The sequence below is a fragment of the Haliaeetus leucocephalus genome, unplaced genomic scaffold (assembly GCF_000737465.1).
Source record: "Haliaeetus leucocephalus isolate CR32 unplaced genomic scaffold, Haliaeetus_leucocephalus-4.0 Scaffold151, whole genome shotgun sequence".
NCBI lineage: Eukaryota > Metazoa > Chordata > Aves > Accipitriformes > Accipitridae > Haliaeetus > Haliaeetus leucocephalus.
In genome coordinates, this window is record NW_010972587.1 from 13,470,705 (window position 1) to 13,490,986 (window position 20,282).

General features: G+C 50.0%; 1 protein-coding gene across 1 annotated transcript in view; it reads right to left on the reverse strand.

Moving 5' to 3' along the window:
- Positions 1-20,053, reverse strand: part of NTN4 (netrin 4) — a 43,910-nt gene extending 23,857 nt beyond the window's left edge. The window contains exons 1-3 of the mRNA XM_010561982.1: positions 19,992-20,053; positions 19,148-19,772; positions 1,590-1,877 (exon numbers count right to left, since the gene is read on the reverse strand). Of these exons, the coding sequence (XP_010560284.1) occupies positions 1,590-1,877; positions 19,148-19,772; positions 19,992-20,053 (975 nt within the window). The remainder of the gene's footprint in view (positions 1-1,589; positions 1,878-19,147; positions 19,773-19,991) is intronic.
- Positions 20,054-20,282: the final 229 nt, after the last annotated feature.

Sequence of the window (20,282 nt, forward strand, 5' to 3'; positions counted from 1 at the left end):
TGAAGCAACGCACCGGCAAACCCCAGCCTGGTATGCACAAGTGGGGTGCCACCGCAGTCCCCAAATTGCAGCAGCCTCGTGCCAGGCAGGAGCCTGGCATGGACTGGGCTCAGCCCCAGCTGCCCTGGTCCTATGATGGAAAAAGTGGTATTGGGAGAGGAAACATCTTACCATTCCCTGACCCTCCCTGCAAACCATGGGGCTATGTCACCCCTACACGGGCACGTCCCTTATGGGACATGCAGAAAAAGCTGTAAGGCACAGTAAAATGAGTCAGCCTGACTGCAGAAAAGTCACCTTTGGGACTCCTGCCACATACACTTTTAGAACCGGAGTTGAATTTCCCATCCCCTCGGGGCTGGCGTGGGGGCTTGTTGCTATTTCTTGCTTTGGTTTTCAGTGCGATTTTGGCACTTGATTCCTTCCCACAGCACCACCTGTTACCTGCGCACCATGGTTTCCATAGGCTATACTGGAGGCATATTTGGCTGCAGGCCCTGTTACAACTCTCAGGGCACGCTCCTGTGCAATTGTATCCCACCGAAACAATCCTGAGCAAACAGCTCATTGCAAAGACTTTCGCTCAGGGAACATCTGTGGAAAGCAGAGCAGTGCTACTTGAAAAAGCCTTATCAATCATAGCGCTGCACGCTTTCAAATTGGTATATTTTCAAGATGTTGCAAGACTAGCTGTATTAGAAGGGAAACGTGCTGTCTGCTTCATGTCTGAGACCATAATTTAAGTGAAATGAGAGTTCCCCGAAGAGCTGGACAGATGCCAGACCTCCTTACCTCGAGTAACTGCCTTATGGGTTTTTTATGATCTTTCCCTTTCTAACATTATTCAGCACAATATGTTTGACTGCCCTGGCTTTCCCTACTGCTCCTCTGCCAGCAAAGCCAGGATTTTCAGAGCCAGCCAAGATGGGTAGAAAGGACAAGATGTGTTAGGGGCGGCGAGTGTCCCCAAAGCAGCAAGGTGCAGGCATGCCATGCCACAGGCACCCAATGTATCAGCTGCTCAAAACTGGAGCACAGGGTTTTCATCTGGAGAAGGAAGGTATTGCAAAGTGCAATAGAAAGCCTGGAAGTGAGAGCCAAGACCCAGCTCTCTGGGCCCTCAGTTCAGGACCCAACCCAATATCCAGAAGCAATGGCAATCACAAGATGCCTAGTACCTCCGGAGAAGCTCTCCTCCGTCTTTGTCATCAAGATGCACTGCATTTATTATCTTTTAGATATTGTGTTATTGCAAGTTAGCATTTGGGGGAAGAAGGGACTCAGCAATTTTAATTTTTTTTTAAGGATCCAACTGAAATAAATAAATAAACGACTGTGGAGCACCCCTGAAGGATGAGAGTCCTGGTGGACCAAGGCACACCAAGGCACAAGGGAAGCCCAGCACTTCAGCCCAACATGGAGACCACCTCCTTTGTAAAGACCGCTTTTGCTCACTGTGCTTGGAATTCAGGGCATCACACGTCAAATACCGCATACTTGGACGTATACCATACTCGATACCACCCCTACTGTTTTTAAAAACTCCGCTTCCCTGCAGTGCAGCCGTTTTTGAGCGCGTGTGTACATACCACATGGAAAACACCAGCCGCCTTGACGGGCTTGAATCCGGCGACGGGGACGCAGTGGTCAGCGTGGCCGTTGCAGAAGCAGCTGCCCTTCACGATGAAGTCGTAGATAGCGTAGTGCAGGGGCGGCGGGGGCTGTGGGGACCGGGGGGTCGGGATGGCCGGGAGGCATGGGCAACCCTGCCGCTCCAGCAACCGTACCCGCAGGTTGGTGATCTTCAGCTGCGCCTGGGCTTCCGCGCTGTACGGGTCTTCTGCGGCGAAAGGCGGTGACAGGGCTCGGTATATCACCTGGGCAGAGAAACGTAGCAGAAAGAAGGATGTCAGCCAGCCCCGTGGCGGGTTGGGGGGGGTGGGATGGCGATGGGAGCATCCCCTGGGAGCACGCACCAGGTTCTCGTGATGCTCTTCCCCCTCCGCAAGCGGCAGGAGCAGTAAATCCACCTCCACCCCGGTGTGCACAAAGTGACCCCCCCCCCGTGATCCCCTACATCCCTTTCCACGCGAAGTCTGGACCCTACGGGTGTCAAGTGACATTTCACCATTAACTTAAAGCAGAGGTCGGTGCCGCTGGTACGTGGCGTGGCCCGGCACAGGGACCGGCAGTCCTGCAGGGGATGCTCGGGGGGGGGACTCTTCACGTCTCCCCCAGAATAGGTGTATTTTTTAACAAATAAAGCTCAGATTTCCAAATATTTGGTTCTTATCAGTCCCAGGCTGCTTTCTAGTGGAAAAGTGATGAGGTGTGGCAATTAGTGACAGCAAGCTGATAGTCGAGAAAACTGAGATAAGAAAGAAAGAAAAGTGGAGGGCTTCTGGATTTTAAACAAATACTTATCAGTCAGTCTTTATTTTAACTCCGGTCTGATTGAATAGGTAAATATTGGCTCAAGCTGAAAATTGAGGGCACTCGATACAAATAACCAATTTTCTTGAAGAGGTTTATTTTAAAGTTGTTGGTCTAGCTGCCTACAGTGAGACATCAGAAACAGCATATACTTCATGTAACTCCCACCGGCATAAAATGACACATTTATGACACACGTATTAGTTACCAGTACATTCAACTTACAGTGACGCTTTCTAAATAGTTAAATAGCTCTTCACTGCGTAGCCACTGAAGGCTTGATGAACTACGGTATTTCTAAGCCGTATTTAATCAGTCACTCGCCGAGTGTTTGAGGGCGTCATGCAGCCTAATGGCTCGATGCGCTGCTCCCAGCAGCGGCTTAAAACCTCCTCAAACCACCCTGCTGCCCCACTGATGACCACCCACACCACCCGAAACGCTGGCCAGACTCCTACAGACAGCAAGGAGGTGTGCGGCAGCGAAGGGTGACCATCGTTTCTTGCAAAAGGCGACCATCGTTTCTTGCAAAAGGCGACCATCGTTTCTTGCCAGGACGTGCTGCGGGGTGCCTGGCGACAGTGTGCGAGCCTGCCAGCGCCGCTTACGGTGATCACAGCCTCCTTCTGCCTCAATCCGCTCCTCCTGAAGGATGCGGCTGACACGCTTCAGCTGATGAAGGCTTCCCTTTGATTTCGCCAGGATTCACGCATCCTGGAAATAACGACCCTGCTGCTGCCAGCTCCCTGCCTGCGGGCTTTGCCTGCCGGCTGCCGCCTCCGTTCCTGGCCAGGACCTGGCTTTTCTCCAGAGCTGCCAGCATCCAGCCGGAGAAAGCTTTGTCCCAGCCTAGAAGGAGATTTAGAGCTCGTTTTGGAGCTGAATGGCAGCAGCGTGCTTTGACGTGGCCCGTGTTCCTGCCAAGCACGGTCGTGACCAGCGTGCCGGTGACAGCCGGGCTCGGGCGTGCCGGTGCCGGGTGCCGCGGACCGGTGAGCTCGTCGCGGCTGCGGCCCCGTGCCACCGTGCCGTCATCCTGCAGATGCTCCCATCCAAAGGTATTCCAGCATCTTCTGCTGGAAAGACATTGATAAGGGAGAAGGTTAACTGGGAGAGGTGGTCAGAGGGCAAGGCTGGTGAGCAGTACGCCCCTTGTGCGGAAGTGCTGAGTCTGCTGAGGGATATTAATAAATAGTAACACATTTCAAAAGGTTTGGGTTTTTTTTTTCACCTCTCTTTCAGGAACATACAGTCTTTTTCTGCTTTCCTAAAGTAAAAATATCAAGCAGATATGAACAGAAACCCAAGTGAACCCAACTATCAGGCCCTGCACCCCTCCCCAAGGCTTGCTATTTACCCAAATTTAAATCAATGCCATTCTGATCACATTTACTCGTTAGTGGCTTTGTGAACACGAGATGCTTTCAGATATGGAAACAAAATTCCCTGGGAAACATCCAAACTGGAGACATTGATTTCCTTTTAGCAGAGATGATGGAAAATGCCAGGCTGAGAATTTTCAGTAAAAACCAGCATTTTGGGTTCCTTGTGATTACATAAATCGCATCTCAGAGAATTCTTTGTTCATCCTGATTTGGATGAGAGCAGCAAAGGAAATACATAAATGAGAACAATCTATGCTAGATGCAGCTGCAGACTTTCTTCTTATAATTTTTAGTTTTTCTTGTTTATCTATCCCCATTTAATGCACATGACTGATGCTTGTAGCTCTAGTAAAGACAGTCGCAGCAAGGAAATCAAAAACCCTGAGAGCCTTCATGCCAAGAGAACTAAACCTTGCCCGTGTGGAATTCAGGGGGAGTTATGCTGCTGATTTCAATGGAGCCAGTATTCCCGCTCAGGCCCTGAAATGTTACAAACATTTCTTTTTATGGCTACTTGAAAACAGTGATGCTAAACATGAGCCCTCTCTGTAATTCCCAGGGGCTGCGGGCTCTCAGCCCCCGCCTGTCCCGTATTGCTCCGGCTGTGCCCAGCACCCTGGCCCCGGCTCCAGATCTGCGCTGAGCCTGGTCTCAGCACCACCAAGACAGTAAACACCCTCGTCCCTCTGTCCCAGACGCTAGTAGCTCTGCTTTAATAAAATACAAACCCGTCATTATAACATGTAGGACGCCATACAAATAGAAATTCTCCGCTCTGCCCAAGCAGATTGAGCTGGAGCCCCCAGCGGCTGCGTAATAAGGTCAAGGATGTGTTTCCCAGCAGGATTTCCCTGTTCAGTCGTTAACCTCGCTGATTTATCCCAGCCCATCTCATCAGGAGTCAGCACATCACTGCCCTCATACAGCTCTTATGGGTCTGCACCCCTGTGCTGCCTAGCACCCCAGCCCCACGTACACACACGCGTGTGGGGGCCAGCTTTCCTGTTTTTACCTTTCCTTGGACTTTTCGGCGCAACTGACCCACTGATAGGACTGGCCCTGGTCTGCAGCATCCCGTCTATGAACGAGCCATGCTTTGCACAGCAAACCTGACCGCGTTTTCACACCTGCAGTTCAGCTGGTAGCCCCCGGCCACTGCAGTCAGAGGCTTCCTCAGCCAAAATAGTGTTTAGTTTTAATGGCGCAGGGGAAGCACGTAGGCAGGATTTGAGAAGAAAGCCCTGCCAACACGCATGTGTATCTGACGATGGGGTTTTGCAAGCCCATCATCTCCCTGGTGCCACCGGGCAGGACTTCAGTCCTGCTGCCCAGCCGGGGACCCCCAGCTCCTCTGATGGACTCTGTTGGGCCAGCGCTCCCCAGCCACCCTGGGACGCTCATGGTGACGTGCCCAACCCACAGCCATCATTTTCTCTTCCCAACAGCTCCCCGAAGCCCGCCAGGTTTATCCTGCTAAAGCAGCATAAAAAACACACACGCCCGGCTCAAATCGCAGGGATGGGAACTCTCCCCAGCATCTCCACCACCAAGGCCGTGGTCTCGGCTGACACGGGCACGTCATGTCAACTTTTTTAGCTGTTGGGGCAGCCCCTCTGCCAGACGTGACAGGGGGATGGCAGATCCCTCCCACCCGCCGGAGAAGTCGCTGCCTGCAGAGCCATCAAGTCCATTACTTTTCCTATCCCAAAGAAATCGTGCCCGAGGGTCCTGCCAAAGAGAGCCGTGTTGCGATTACACAAGGGAGATAAATAGCTAGATGAGGTATGGGAGAACATCCTTTTTGATAGATGATGCCATTCCTGTTTGTTTTCACAGAGCAAGGCCTCTGCCAGTAGAAAACTCCACCACATGAAGGGGAACGCATCCACCCCTTTGGTAAAGGAGCAACGGCCCCAAAATCTGGCCATTCGCCTGCAGCAAGCCTCACCAGAAAGCACACCATGGTGACCAGACCTCCAGCTTTCCCACTCAAGTTTGTTTGCAAGCAGGTGTCTTACTGACAATATGTCGAACCCCAGCATTACAATGTTGGGTGGACAACACGACTTCTCCCAGTAGTCAGCACCACGTATGACAGCAAAGGATGGGAGGCTTGGATCTTTACATCAGCAGCTCTTTAGTGCATGCGCTAATCCAAATTTTCTATTTTGTAGAACAAGTAGGAAGTAATAAATTGAAAACCCACAGCACTTCTTTGCTAGACATGCCATAATATATCCTACTGGAAAGATATCTTCATTCCCAGTGTTGCTAGCTCACCATAAATCTTATGATATTTGGGATTCTTCTTAAACACAATCCCAGGAACTGAACCTTTATCTCAGCTTCCATCGCCTTGTGCATGCCATGGAGTAAAAATATCCTGCTCTTCAGCCAGACTGCTCTGGTTGTCTGCAGTTTGGGCACATCATTACATAGACACCCTCTAACAAATTTCCACAGCATTTGAATTGCCTTATGGCCTGTCATGAGCAATTCTTCCTCTGTAGATTACTTCACGTGTTTTTTTGTCTTAGTGGCACAAGAGGCTTCAGCTACTTGCCATTCCACAGATGCGATAATGTAGCCCTGTATATAAATAAAGCAGCAGACATGAACATGGTGCACTCAAGTAACCGCCTGCACCACAATGACCTCGATTTATAAATACATAAAAGTCCCTTTGCAAGAAGTACCCGAGTATGTTTACACACAAGAGGCAATGAAAGGACATCTTTATATATATCTCCGCAGTGGGAAGGAAAATGCTAATGAATGATGCTGAGAGCAACAAAATAGTCTCTGAAGTCAAAGTTGCCTGAGGAAGTCAACAAAACCAATGAAAGATTTGCCACCAGCAAAGCCTTCTCAATGAGTCACGGGTGCATCTTGGACCCCTGCAGATGCAATGGCCTGGACCTTTGTCAAAATACAAGTGTCCACAGTGATAAAATGGGGCCCTTTAGGACACAAATGCCCAGGATATTGAAGAGATACGTGTGATCCACAAAAAGCTTCTTCCCCACAGACCTTCAGAAATAGGCACAGCCGCAGGGGCCGTGGACAGGGACCCCCAGCACCCACGTGTGTGCCCCTTCCCCGGGTCCCTCTGCCTGGCTGGAGGTTCAACGCTTCAACCGGGAGCCTGGCTGTGGCCAGAGTTTCTCCCCCCAGGCCTGGAAGGCATCAGGAGATGGTTCACAAAATGACACCACCAGTAAATTACAAACAGATGGAATAAATGGATGGGTGACTCAAGAAGCGTGCACACATGGGAACAAGCCAACAAACGGGAATATGGCAGAAATAAAAGCAATAAACAAATATTAAAAACCTCACCAGAGTTTTATTTGGTTGTAAATGAAAACGAAGGTGGTAACGCTGCGTGAAGTGGTCTGTGGTTTCTTTCCAAAAGAGATTGATCGACTCTGCTCTGTATCATCTGACCTGGATTGCTGAAAATGCATCTATAAGCACTCTATAATAATGACCTATCCGTATTAGTGATTCACCTATTCGGCTTGTGGGCATTTGATAAATTCAGTACTGCTTCATTTAATTTTTCTGGTGGTTTTATTCCTTTCAGTGTATTTTACAGGAACACAAGAAAAAAATAATAAAAATAGAAAGAATGTAAGGTTTGCTGTCTTCTCCAAATAGAAAGGCAGCAAAAGCAATGGGGAACATGCACCACCTTACAAAAGGGCGTGTGATGTCTAGGTAAGTGTTTAACAGAAAAGTTAAGGTTTGCATTAGGAGTCTGCAGTGTCTCTTGGTATGCAGGCACTAAATAAATGTGGCTAATCAGCCTGCATTATGGGGCCCTGTTGAATCTCCACGTCACTGGAAGCTCTCTGGTTTATTTAGTGCCTGGACAACGCTCGGAAAATGTAGGCAGTAAAGGCGGTGGTGGAGCTCTGCCAGCGAGTCCAGGATCTCATCCCTTTACCTCCTGAAAAATTTCCCCGGAGCCTGGCAAGCAGCCGAGCTTAGGCACTGCCTGCCTGGCGCTGGGGCTAAGGCGAAGGGGAGCCCTCGTCTCCCACCTCCCAGCTCCGGGATTTCCAGCTGTGTGCCCAACATCGCCTCACATCTGCTTGTGCCCGCAGGAGCCAGCTGTTGCTCGCAGCCGCAGCGCGAGCTGAGATGCTCCGTGCTGCCCAGTACGGCCGTGTCACCCCCAGTCACTGCGTTCTGGGCCCTGTCCCCCCGTCCCCCCCTCGACAGACAGCCCAGCCCATCCAACGGTCCAGGCCCTCTCCCACAAGGACTACCCAAAAATGGCAACTGCTTTCAGCCTTGGCTGGTCTTGTTCAGAGAAGCTTAGCTGGGAAATTTTACTGGGCCAATTAAGGTTTCCTTCTTAATAGATGTAAAAGTTAAAAGTAATAGTTTCTCTCAGTAAACATTACGGAAAGCTCACAGCAGGCAATAAGGCTGATTTGTAGAAATAAGTAATTGAAAAAATAATAATAATGATGCAACATGTGTGTGCCCACTGGGGCCGTCTATAATGTCAACCTGCCATGGTGCCTGCTTTCAACTTCCACCCAAGAAACTGCATTAGGAGCAATAAACTCATCATCACCACCAAAGCCTGATTAGACTTTTCTGGTTTTCACTTGCAGATGGAGTTGGATGTTAATTTAGCTGCAGAAATCCAGAGCCAGCCAGGTGCTCCCAGTTCAAGGAGGTGTCCTCCCACCTCCTTCGCCCACCCCACCTCGGTCACCCTTATGGGGTGCAGAGGAACCTTGGGGCTGAGACTGCTCTGTGCTCATCCCCCTGTGCCTTCCCAGAAAAGAATAATTAAGCTTATCATGCAACAACATGTGAAAGAAAGATGGAGGTGAGACACATACGCTGCAGATGGGTTTTTCTTGTCTCCTAGTTTCAGTATTGAGAGCTCAATCCCATGCTAGCATTTACCTTCCCGGTCAGTATTTTAGTTTCCAGGCATTTTCTGCATCAGTGTGGTCTTCTGCTAGGCTCTCTCCTGCTTCTCTTCAAGGAGGGGAGAACTGTGCCTGCAGGGGAGTGTTTCACTTGTGAAGCCTTCCCATATTATTTTAGGTGAGTTCCCTACTGAAACAGCCCTTGTGCCATTGCACTGCATGTGTATCTATGCGTCTGTCTACCAGTCCACCCCAAAAACTTTTGAAACCACTGGCTAACTTCAACCGCATTTGGGAGATATAAGTTAAAGGTGTTAAGCTCCTAAAAGTTTTATGAAAACAATCTTGTTCCTTCACAAATTCAAACCCGGTGGACTCCTCGCCCTGTGAAGAAGGCTGCCAGAGCCCCAATGCTGGTACCTTCTATTGACAAAACAGACTTATTTGATGTATTACACCACCAAGCAAAAGAGGTTTTAAGAGAGGAACCCATGCGCATCTCTGTGCTATGTTCATTGCAATGATCCTAAGCTAAAAAAAAGACTTTTTGGCAGATGCTGTAAATAATTCACATGGTGTGGGGAGTTCATCAGCCTAAACCGGGCAGGTATCACCCACCAGCTCCTCTAATAGGCTTCTTTGGTTTTCTGCCTGTCCAGCCAAGTGGACTGCAGGGAAGAAGAGCCTCTCTTTTTCTCACGGAGAGCTCTGATCACTCCCTGCATGTGCACATTCACGGTGCACACTTCAGCATCACCTGGGGTGAGATGAAACAGCAACAGAAATTGGGAAACCTGCCTTGCCACTGCAGAGAGGTGACCATCAGAGACACCAAGATCACAGTGAGCAGTGGAGCCTGTCTTTTGGGCCACAGTGTGAAGCACTCTGTCCACATCCCCAAGCAATGGTGACAGAAACCCACTGTGTACCACCAACAGCAGCCCCTGAGTTCCTTGAGACGCTGGAGAAATGGCACTCCTGCAGCTGCTAAGGCTGCTTCATATATTTTGACAAAGGATGACATTTGGCCCATGCCTACAGCCCTTCTGCAATCTTTTGCAGCACATAAAACAAGACAAATAACCCCTTGTCTCACCATCCAAAAGTTAGGCAATCTTGCAAAGACTTCAGGAGGAAAACGCAGGTATTTCAAATAACCAGCCCTTGCAGGGGCCTTAGCAAATTAATTTATACCAGGGCAACTTTTATCTTTTGGGAAACTCAAGGCATTCTTCTGCCATTCTCAAAAGCGAGAAGCTGTACGGGAAGAGCTCCTACCCACACGCAGCAGCAGGACGGTGGGGGGTTGGAAAAGGCACAAGGAGAGCTAGGCAGGAGCCTCGGGATTTCTCCGGGATCCTTGACATCTCTGGCAATAATCAATCAGACAAAAGCCATCTTCTCAGCTTCCCTTCAACATCCTGCCACACAATTTCATTAGATGAAAATGAAAAACTGTTAGGTCATGCCTGCCTTCATGCAGACAATGATCGCAGAAGTAATATGCTTACCAGAAAAATCTCTCTCCAGCTCACAACAGCTCAAAACATTTGCATTTCTTCACCTCCAGTTAACAGCACTTCTCCAAGAATTGATAGTTTATTCCACAATAGCTTTATTTTGCCTAGTCACTACTTTCACTCATCAAACAGCTAGAAATGCTCATTTTTTTGGCTCACAAACCCCTCCAGATGCATGATATCATCAGCTATGCACTATCAAGGAAAATAATTATTGCTTTTTTCTCATCTTCAGAATCACCGCTTCCAAGGCTGCACTATCCCACATAGGAAAATGAACCAGTGTATTTCAGCTGGTGTTATGAAGAAGTCCTTTGACCCATCAGCAAGAAAGATGGTATTTAAATGCTCTTCCCTCCAGCAGTTCCCCTCCTTTCCCTATCCCCACAAAGATTTATGTTCTCAGCCTTGGCCTGCCGGCAGTACCTGTTGCGCGTATGGAAGACCAAGAAAACCCGGAGCTACCTCCAAAGAGCCAGACAGAACTGGACTTGCTTGTTCGTAGGCAGGGCTGCAAAAAGAGCTGGCTCTCTCCCCAGGGCTGCAGAATAACCCCTTTAAAAGCTTCTGAGCACGACGTACCACTGCAAAAGCCTGCAAGGCAGCAGGTTAGCATTTCAGTAACTGCAACAGTACTAAGGATCAAGAGGATTTCTTTCAGCCTAAGAGTAACCCGATTTCATGAATATTTCTCAAGTGGCCTTGTCTATAATGAAAAGGCTTTGTGTCTATAGAACTGGCTGCTTAAACCATCCAGTTACCATGAGCTACACTTCATTTTAGGAAAAAGAACACCTGTCAATTATATGCAAATATGCACTGTCAAAAAGGTCATGAGAAACAGCACCTCCTTTTAACCCATGGTTATAGTTTTTAACCACAGCGATGAGGGATGCTGCAGAGAGACTGATGATAGAGAGTCAGGGCATATGTGTCCAGTAAGTTTGTTTTTGGACATTAACTTCTTTTCTTCCTGGAAATGTTGCCCAGGGAGAGTTTGAGGACTTCACCGTTTGTGTAGGATTTTGAATGTTGGTATACCGGATACCTCATGCCGACACCCATTGTGCCTGGCGATTAATCTCAGATTAAGTCCCCATGAGCTTTTGATCCAAAACTTCTGAGATGTGTCAATTCACTGCTTTAGGTTACGCACTTCCCGTGTAACCGGTTGTTTCCAGGAATCCCAAAGAGAAACATGGCAGCCCTACTTTTCAGCCAGCAGAGTGGAAGCTGAATAAGTGAGCCAGTCCTCCCTTCATGCCAAAAATGAACTGTGAAATGAAGCAGTGGGGTGCAGTGCCTGAAGAGAGGCTCTGGCTGCACCGCTAAAATCCTGTGGCACTTTTCTCAAGGGAAGCAATAGTCCCACTAACAAGGCTGGATGCCAATTTAGAGAATTAAATTCTGCCTACCCGAATTCCTTGTTTCATAGGGGTACAGTGCTCTTCACTTCCTACATAAGAGGTTTGGAAAGGATCTCCTGGAGCCCTGGGACCCATTCCCTCCTGCTGTTGGCAGCCTACAATATACCCCCTTTCACAGACTGGTCAAGCTCCCGCTGAGGAATAATTTGTTTTAGCCGTAATTGGAGGCCGATCCAGAAGCCCTGATCCGCAGTCGTTAGAAACTTGCTGTTCTAAACGGGGGACTGCCGATACGCGCTGTTAAACACTGGCTATGCTCCATCCCAGAGGCGGCTGCATTTCAAGAGCTGGCCAAGCCGAGGACCAACCTCCAAGTGCCAAAAGCACTGGGAAAGCCAGGAAAAGAAGGAGACGAGACCTTCCTGTGGGCTAACTGTGACAGGGGGAACCATGTGGAGGATCATTGGGCAAGTTGGAGAAGCATCTTGCTCCTCGCATGCCCTGCTCCTCCAGAGATGCTGAGCACCCGGGAGGTCCGGCAAAGGGACACGTCGCTCCTCCGCGACTACCCGCAAGAGAGCAGGATGGATTTGGCACAACCTGACCCAGAGATCTGGCGGTATCATCCCTGGTGCTCCACGTATGGAAAAATTCAAAAGCAGGTGCTGGTGCTCAGAAAACAGCGGTTGTGTTGCTCAGCCCCAATGGTGACCAAACTCTAGACGGAAGTGTCTTTCATGGTAAAATTCCCTGGAGACCAAAGGTTCATCTTGACATGTTCCCAGAACTGCCTTCCTCTCCTGTCCTCCCAGGCACAGGTAAAAACTAAGCTCAGGTTTCCCCTTTTTCCCTGAATCCTCTTTTTGCTGCCCCATTATTTAAAGGGAGAAGCTTCCCCCGACCCCACTATGTTAAAGCCAGTGGAAGCCCCGCACAGGGCTTGGGAAGACGGGCTTCCCTGCCAGGAGGGAAAGCTCGAGGGCCAAGCCAAGAGATGCACCTCGCCACAGCCATCAGCAAGGTAGCTGGTGAGGAGTCGGCATCTCGCTGGTGTGCCGCTGCTGTCGTCGCTACCTCGAGAAGGGCACGCATCCCGCTCGGCTCTCACCAGCCCTCCTCAGGCACCCCGCGCTGAACGGCCAGCTGCCACAGCCTGGGATTTCTACGTCATTTCATTGACTCTGGCCTGTCTTCGTTTACTTCGTCTCATTAGCTATTCCCCTAGAAATCACTATTCTCGTGCTTATGAAATAACGGTCCCCATGTCTTGCTAAATTCACTGATACAGTGCAAAGAGCTGGGCTGGGTCTGGCCATCACCCCCATCATCCCTGGCCCCTAGCTGAACAGATTCTCCTTTACACGTGGCATTTCTGTACAAAGCCCGACAATTCGCATTTTGCCAGAGACAGAATGATCAGGAAGGTGCCGCTAAAGAGTTTTTTTTTCCTACAAAATGCACTTTTACAAAGTGTAGAGATGGGACTTGAAAACATACTTCCCTAGCCACGTCCCCACGTGTCCTGAGCGCTGCTGAACACCAGCCAGGATCCCTCTTTCCTTCTCGTTGGTTTGACCTTTGCTTTCTCTCTGTGCAGACATCAGTGGAACAGGACGATTAAAAAAGGCATTTGCAGCCCTCTAATGGGCTGACATCCCAGGCTGTTCTGAGGTTATTCTCGCATATTTGCCCAGGTTCTTCGTGGAGTGCCAAGTCTTGCAAGTGACTGAACTCCCGTGACCCACGAGTTCCTTGGAGGATCTCAAAGCAATGAAGATGTAGCTTCAGTTAAGGATAGCAATAATAAGCTTAAACCCCAACCTTACTCAGGCCTAAAAGGCAAAAAAATGGGCAAAAGCTTCCAGGCTGCAACAGAGTGTTTCCACAACCCAAAATTAGGGCTCCAAAATAAAAATCACGGAGCATCTTTAACTCCTGTTTGTGTCAGCGAGTGTTACAATTCCTCACTGTCTATCAGGGCCAAACTTGTGAGTAGCAGGACACAATTTCCTTCTCCTCTACAGAGCTAATTTCAGGTAGAACCAGTAGGACTGGTGTCCAAATCCTTAAGGACCAGAGGCAGGCTGCATGCAGTAACAGTGCAAGGCAAAACATTTGAAGGTCTTTCAGCTACAGAAGGCCCATGAGATCAATGAAATGCTCAGTAAGCCACACACACCCCACAGTAAAACAGTGGTATGTGATGTTTCGAAAGTTAAAAGCACGTTAGAATTTGTTGCTGGAATATAGTCAAGCTGCAGATATGCCTCTCCTATTAATAGCAAACAGCAACAATAGCCGAGGTCTCCAAGTGATTTATTAGCAGTATTCTGAATAGATGAACACTCAAATAAGTTACTAATTTACTAAAATCTTGTCAAGGAGACTCTGCTTCAGTAAGTCCTTTTATCCTGGAGCTTGTCTAAATGGGGACACTCAGGCGAGCTAATCTGAATTGACCACAGATGGGAATGTAAAGTGAATGAGATAATTGCATTGCAGAGTGGACAGTCACTCTCGCTCACAGTTTAAGTATTAACATCTGCTAAGGGCCCCTTGTCGATGAGCCCTTAACAGTGATCTCTAGACGAGGACAATTTTAAGATTAGAGTGTAAAAGAGAAATATTAATATGATTTGAACTATGGGAGGGAAGATAGCCTTTTATGCATACTAATAAAATCAGCATTCCTGTCCGAGCATGAAGCTGAAAGAGTTTATTTCTGCATCTTGTTTACTGAGATCAGATTATGTTTGGCTGGTGAATCCAGTTCTGATTTCCCTTGCAATAATGTGGCTGAAGGGTTACACCCTGGAAAACAGTGGAAATATTCTGGATTTGTAGCACATTTGGATGATCCAGGCTAAAACTTGGCCTTAGCCTTTCTCTTAAAACACTGATGATATAAGGCCACCATTTAGAGGTTTCTGCCTCTGCTAAACAAACTGCTGCTGTGAAACAATTAATTCACTAAATGAAGCATGGGGAAAGTCTTTAGTGACCCCCCTGCGTGCAGCTGATCTGAAACTATTCCCTGACAGGGAAGGAGTTTCTTGTCCCCTTCACGGTGTTGCAAATCCGACCCCTCCAAGCGGCAGATGCTTGAAGCTTGCTGGAAACCTGGGTTGGTTGTACTGGGGTTTCCTCCTCCTTCCCGCTTCTCCTTCGCCCATACTGGATGGTGGGGGACAGCCTGGCCCTGGGTCTTGAACGGTGAGAGCTCCTGAGAGCAGTTCCAGCCTGCGGGTGGATTTCTGAATAGGATGGAGCGAGTGCCTGGGGATGCTGGGGCAGGAGGTTGGCACCCACCATCTGCATCTTTTCTTCTGTTCCCTACCGAGGAGGAGCTCAGTTTTTTTGTTTGGCTCCTGGATCCTTGCAGAGAAGTCATTGCTTTCCTGCCTGCTGAAAGGGTGATTCTTCTTTGCGTGAGGCCAGACCACAGCCGGGCTGCTCTGGCATGGGGCTCAGCTCGGCCAAGTCTGTGAGCGTGTGCTGACCTGTGAACTCATGATTACTTCCACCGAGAAAGCTTTTAAGACCAAACCCGGGGCATCAGTGCAGCGTTCCTGAGAACAGTACTGTGCCATGCAGCCTTCGACCTCTTTCCTCTCCAGTTCTGTCCAGATCTGCCCTTTCCTTCCTAATCCCACCGTTGGGCTGTCGATCCTCCAGCTCATGCCTGCTTCAGGGTGGAGGACTCAGACGCATTCAAAGCAGAGAATAACCATGCCCGGTGGTTTTGCAGTATCAAGGACAGGTAGCAAAGAAGAGCAGAGACCTGCCAAATCCCTGCTGAGGTGACTTTACCCATCAGTAGACCTGCCAAGTGCCACATGTGGCGTATGATGTTACCTCTTCTGGCTCCCACCACCATGGTGGCACCCAGCATAGGTGACCACAGAACGGTGACACCCTCCAAGTACAGATCGCTCTCCCAATTCTCTCCACCACTCCAGTCCCACCACGGCAAAGGGAAGCCCAGAGCTGCTCTACTACAGAAGAAAGATGAAAGGCGTCTCCCAGAGCCATTTCAGCATCTCTCATTTCTCTACCAGCTCTGAGCTCTGGATCTTTGAAATGAACCCAGAGGCTTGGCAGCTTGCTTTCTGCGCTATCGTAAATCTCCTCAAGATCAACACCATGCCAAGTTGTGCTGAGGGAGGATTTTTGTCGTAAGAGTTGAGCTAGGCATCTAAGGAATGACTCATGGGGACGAGGGCAGAAGAAATGCAAAAAGCCTGATCTTTCTTTTCAATAAAAGCTGAAGCAGATACACCTTTGCTCCAAATTAACACAGGCAATTTATTAAAAAGAGGCCCTAAGCCCCTGAGTACTACGAGCTTCTGCATGCTGCTGCCTTGAAACGGGGCTCGCAGGCACCGTAACGATCGGCCGAAATGCAGGCGGATCAGCACCGCCGGCTCTTTGCAGAGGGCTAAAGCCAGAAACCACCAGCCCAACCAGCCACAGGTCTGTGCCAAGCTCCGGTGCCGTTTGGGGTGAGCCGGCATCTCCTGAAGCCTCCCCAGAGGCAAACTGGTCATCCGAGGGGACGGGCGGCAGTGACCGAGCTGCCGGCAGCGTGCAGAGACCCCGCCGTCCCGCAAAATCCCGCAAGCCCTGACTCTGTGCCTGGAAACGCGCGTGTGGCGTGGAAATGTTTGAAGTGGGAGTAAGTGGTATACAGAGGGAGCGATACACGGTTTGGATCACAGGTTACAGTTGTTACATCGCAGTTAAAAAAACTCTTCAAAAAGTTTTCTCTTAAAAAAGAAATCCAGTAGCGCTCGTGGAATTTATGTTTGTGCTTTAAAGAAAGCTGCAGCAGCTGAGCTGCCATTAAAATAATACCCTTCAGACTCGGACATTTCAGATGACTCTGGATTTGAAAGCAGTTTCAAGTGAAATTACTGTTTCCATATGTCTGAAATTAGGTGCCACCAGAAGTGGGAGTAAAGCAGGACATAACTCCAAACAGAACACAAAACTGTGATGTTTCTTTAGGTGAGATACATGTTGCTATTGGCAGTTACAAGTAATTGCTGGAATGTAGCACACTGTAATAAATTAAATGTGATATTTGCTAAGCATGCAGGCTTGCCATCTGGTCACCAGAGAGCTGCTGTTATTGCTTTGCAGGTAAAAAAGCGGTTAAGTGCAGGGAACTGAAGTGTGCCATATAAATAACATCTTATAAGCTCCAGCCCCTTGGACTCACCATTTGTTTAAAACCTGGAATAATTAGATGATCTTGACTTTTATAGCTTCTCTGCAATAACAGAGGCTAAGAGATCCCGCAGGAGCAAGCTCGGTAAGCAGCCTGTTTTTGCAGCATGCTACTGCAGATGCATCAAACACCACCAAATTCCTTTTCTTCTTGAGATGGGCATTGGTTTCTACACACGAGACCTCGATCCTACTGTCCCTATGCATTGCACCAACCTATAAAGGAGCCAGCCCGCGGTCGGGATTCGCACAGGTCCTCGCCAGGCACAGCCCCCATCCTGGTGCGCAGGTACATCACTGGGATGACCGCAGTGAAAACTCGTGCTCGCTACGCGGGACCCAGCATAAACGAGGCAAATACTGCCCCGAATGATGCCCTGGGTTTCTCATCCCTGTGAACAATCCCTGGGAAAGCTGGAAAAGGAGAGTGCAAGTCCGAGTACCTCAGATGTGTCCTGCTGGCTGGCCCGAGAGCTATAGATTTTGGTCCCTGCCCTGTATCACAGGCTGGCATAGCCTTATGCTTCAGGTGGTGGGACACAGGGGCTGGCCAAAGTGCTGAGGGCCTGGGAAATTCCCGGTGGAGTATGTCCATCCTTTCTTTTGTAGGTCTCACTTTGCATTTAGCCCCGATTCAGAACCACAGAATGGTTTGGGTTGGAAGAGTCCTTCAAAGATCACCTAGTCCAACCCCCCTGCCATGGGCAGGGACATCTCCCACTAGACCAGGTGGCTCAGAGCCCCAGCCAACCTGGCCTTGAACACTTCCAAACACAGGGCATCCACCGTTTCTCTAGGCAACCTGTTCCAGTGCCTCGCCACCCTCATAGTGAAGAACGTCTTCCTTATATCCAGTCTAACTCAATTTCAGTTTAAAGCTGTTACCCCTTGTCCTGTCAGAATAGGCCCTGGTGAAAAGTCTTTCTCCATCTTTCCTGCAAGCCCTTTTATATATTTCACTGTGAAAGGAAGTTCAGGCAGCTTTTTGGCAGCACAAGCAAAGGGAGCCAGGAGATGAGAGGAAGATAGCACTTTCTTTTGCCAGCCATCTGATTTAAACCCTTTGCTGGGCTAATGCAATAACCATCCTTGGTCTGTCTGGCAGGTCTGGAGATCCTTGTTTCTGAGCTGACGAGAGCACGGAGCAGTTTCTCCTAGAGCAGGACATGGGCTGCCTCCTGAGGCGCAGCTAAGAGATGCACTTTGGTGAAAAAACAGCTCTTGGTATTTCTGCAGAGAGTGGCTTCCTAGCCGGAGCATGGCTAGAGGAGCAAAGGGGTCCGAACAGAGGATTTTTCTCAGCCATGACTGCTGGTCTCCAAGGACCAGGCTGTCACCTCAAAACCCATTCTCAGCAGAAACTAAAATGATATAACTGACCCCCCCCCAATTCACGAATCTGATTTGCTCCTTTCTCTACGTTAGGTCGGAGGGGAATTTTGATTAAATTTTCAGATAAACTCATTAAATGATGCCACTAGAGGGAGCAGCCTTTAAAGTCCAGAGGTGGTCACTGGGGACACCTTGCCAGGAGTGGGGACCCCAGAGGGCAGCCCTGCAGCCGATGCTCCCAGGACAGGGTCTCCAGGGCCGTGGGACAGGCTTAAGGCACCAAAGGGAAGAGTATTATTGGTAGCACCCCCAAATGCATGCTTTATTATCTGCTTTCTGATATTGAAAACTATCTTTCCCACTTGTATTTTTCCTCTTAGCAAACACGATGTTTTTCTTCTTTTTTTTTTTTTTCACACTCATTTCACATCAGAATGAGTGTGCACAGAGAAAAAAAAGATGAGGTATAAGTTTCTTAATTACCTGGCTAACGTGGCTTATGGGGACAGTACTTAGTGTGGTCAGTGGCTCTTTTGAACGGTTACACACTTACTTCTCAGTGAAGGCAGTCGCTATTTAAAGTGAATCTGGTGACCACTAATTTTAACACAGTTGCATTTTGGTCAAAGTTGAACCAATTTGCATCAACCCTAAATCACACGACCGCAAGGACTGGAGAAGACTGTCAAAGAGCGACGTTCCTGAGGAACGAGCAGCATCTGCCTTGTTTGCAGGTGTGTGTGGGGTTTCACGGGGTGAGGGGAGAGGGCTTTTTGGAAAAGAGGGGGATTACGAGCTCAGCAAAGTGAGGGGCAGAGCAGTGCCTACATCACCTAGGAATGAACTGCATTAATTAACCCTGTGAAACAAATTTGATGACAAAGGATGACAAAGTAAAGTAGGAAGCGTAAAGGCCGGAGCGGAGATTGCAGGAGGAAAGAGGGGCCGGAGCGAGGGCTTTCTCTTCCTGACCCCGGCAGACCTACCTCTCCTCCGGTGCAGGGGAAGGGACTGGAATATCTGGAAGTGCAAATGGCTCCTCTCTGACTCACGTCATCCTCCAGCCCGAAGGTGGCCGAGCAGTTAGCAGCAAAGTATTTGTAAGGCATCCACGTCTCGCCGAAGTCCTGGGAGCGCTCCAGCACCATGGCGGCCGGCCTGGGCGACTTGAAGACCAAAATCAAGTGAGTGAAGTAGAAGGCGGCTTCCAGGTCCAGCCGGATGGTTTCGCGAGAAGCATCCCGCGCCGACTGCCACCAGGTGCGGGGCAGGCGGAAAGGGGAATCGGCCATGGCTGCCGGGGGGTGAGCCAGCCCTGCGTGGGCCCCGCTGCACCGGCTGCAGGTGGGGAGCTTGCAGCGGCGTTGGGCGTCCTCGGTGTAGGCGCAGAAGAGTTCGGCGGCATGGCGCCCGCAGGCCGTCTCCGTCCGCAGCGCCCGCCCGTGGGCCAGGTTGCCCATCCGAGGGTTGCAGGCTTTTTCGCAGGGGCTGCCCGCTCCCACCGCGCTGCCCAGACCTGCAAGGTAGAAAGCAGGGGTGGGGGGGGGCTGAAGCCGGCTCCCGAGGTGGGCACACTCCACCCTGTCGACACGCTTTTCGGGGATGCTGCCCCTGCCGAGACCGTGTGCCAGCGGAACCCGCTGAGCCCCAGAGGGGTCGAGGGAGAGCGCGGCACTGCTGCTCAGCTCTCCACTCCGTGGAGCTCAGCACGTCTATAAGAGCAAAACAAACCAAAAAAAGCCCCAGGGCTTCCCCGCACTTTGGGAAAATCCCGACCAAGAGTTGCAGAGAAGAGCAGGCAGCAGGGGAGGAGAGATGCCACCACCTCACCCTCCCACCCCAAAAGGAACCCGGAGCAGGGCTGAAGCTTCGGGGGCAGTGACCGTGGCCATGCTGCCCCTGCCCTGAGGCCTCCGAGGGGATCCAGCTGGTCCTGGGGAAGAGGAGAAAAACACAAGAAAGTCAGGCTGCTGGCAACACCAGGGCAGCCAAGGTGGCATGCCGGTGGGCGGCCAGGAGACAGCCGCGGGGGACAGCATCGCTGCGCCCCGGCTCACCGTGTGGCAGACCGGGTGTCGGGGGTGCGAGAGCTGGCAGGAATATCTCCTGCCACCAACGACC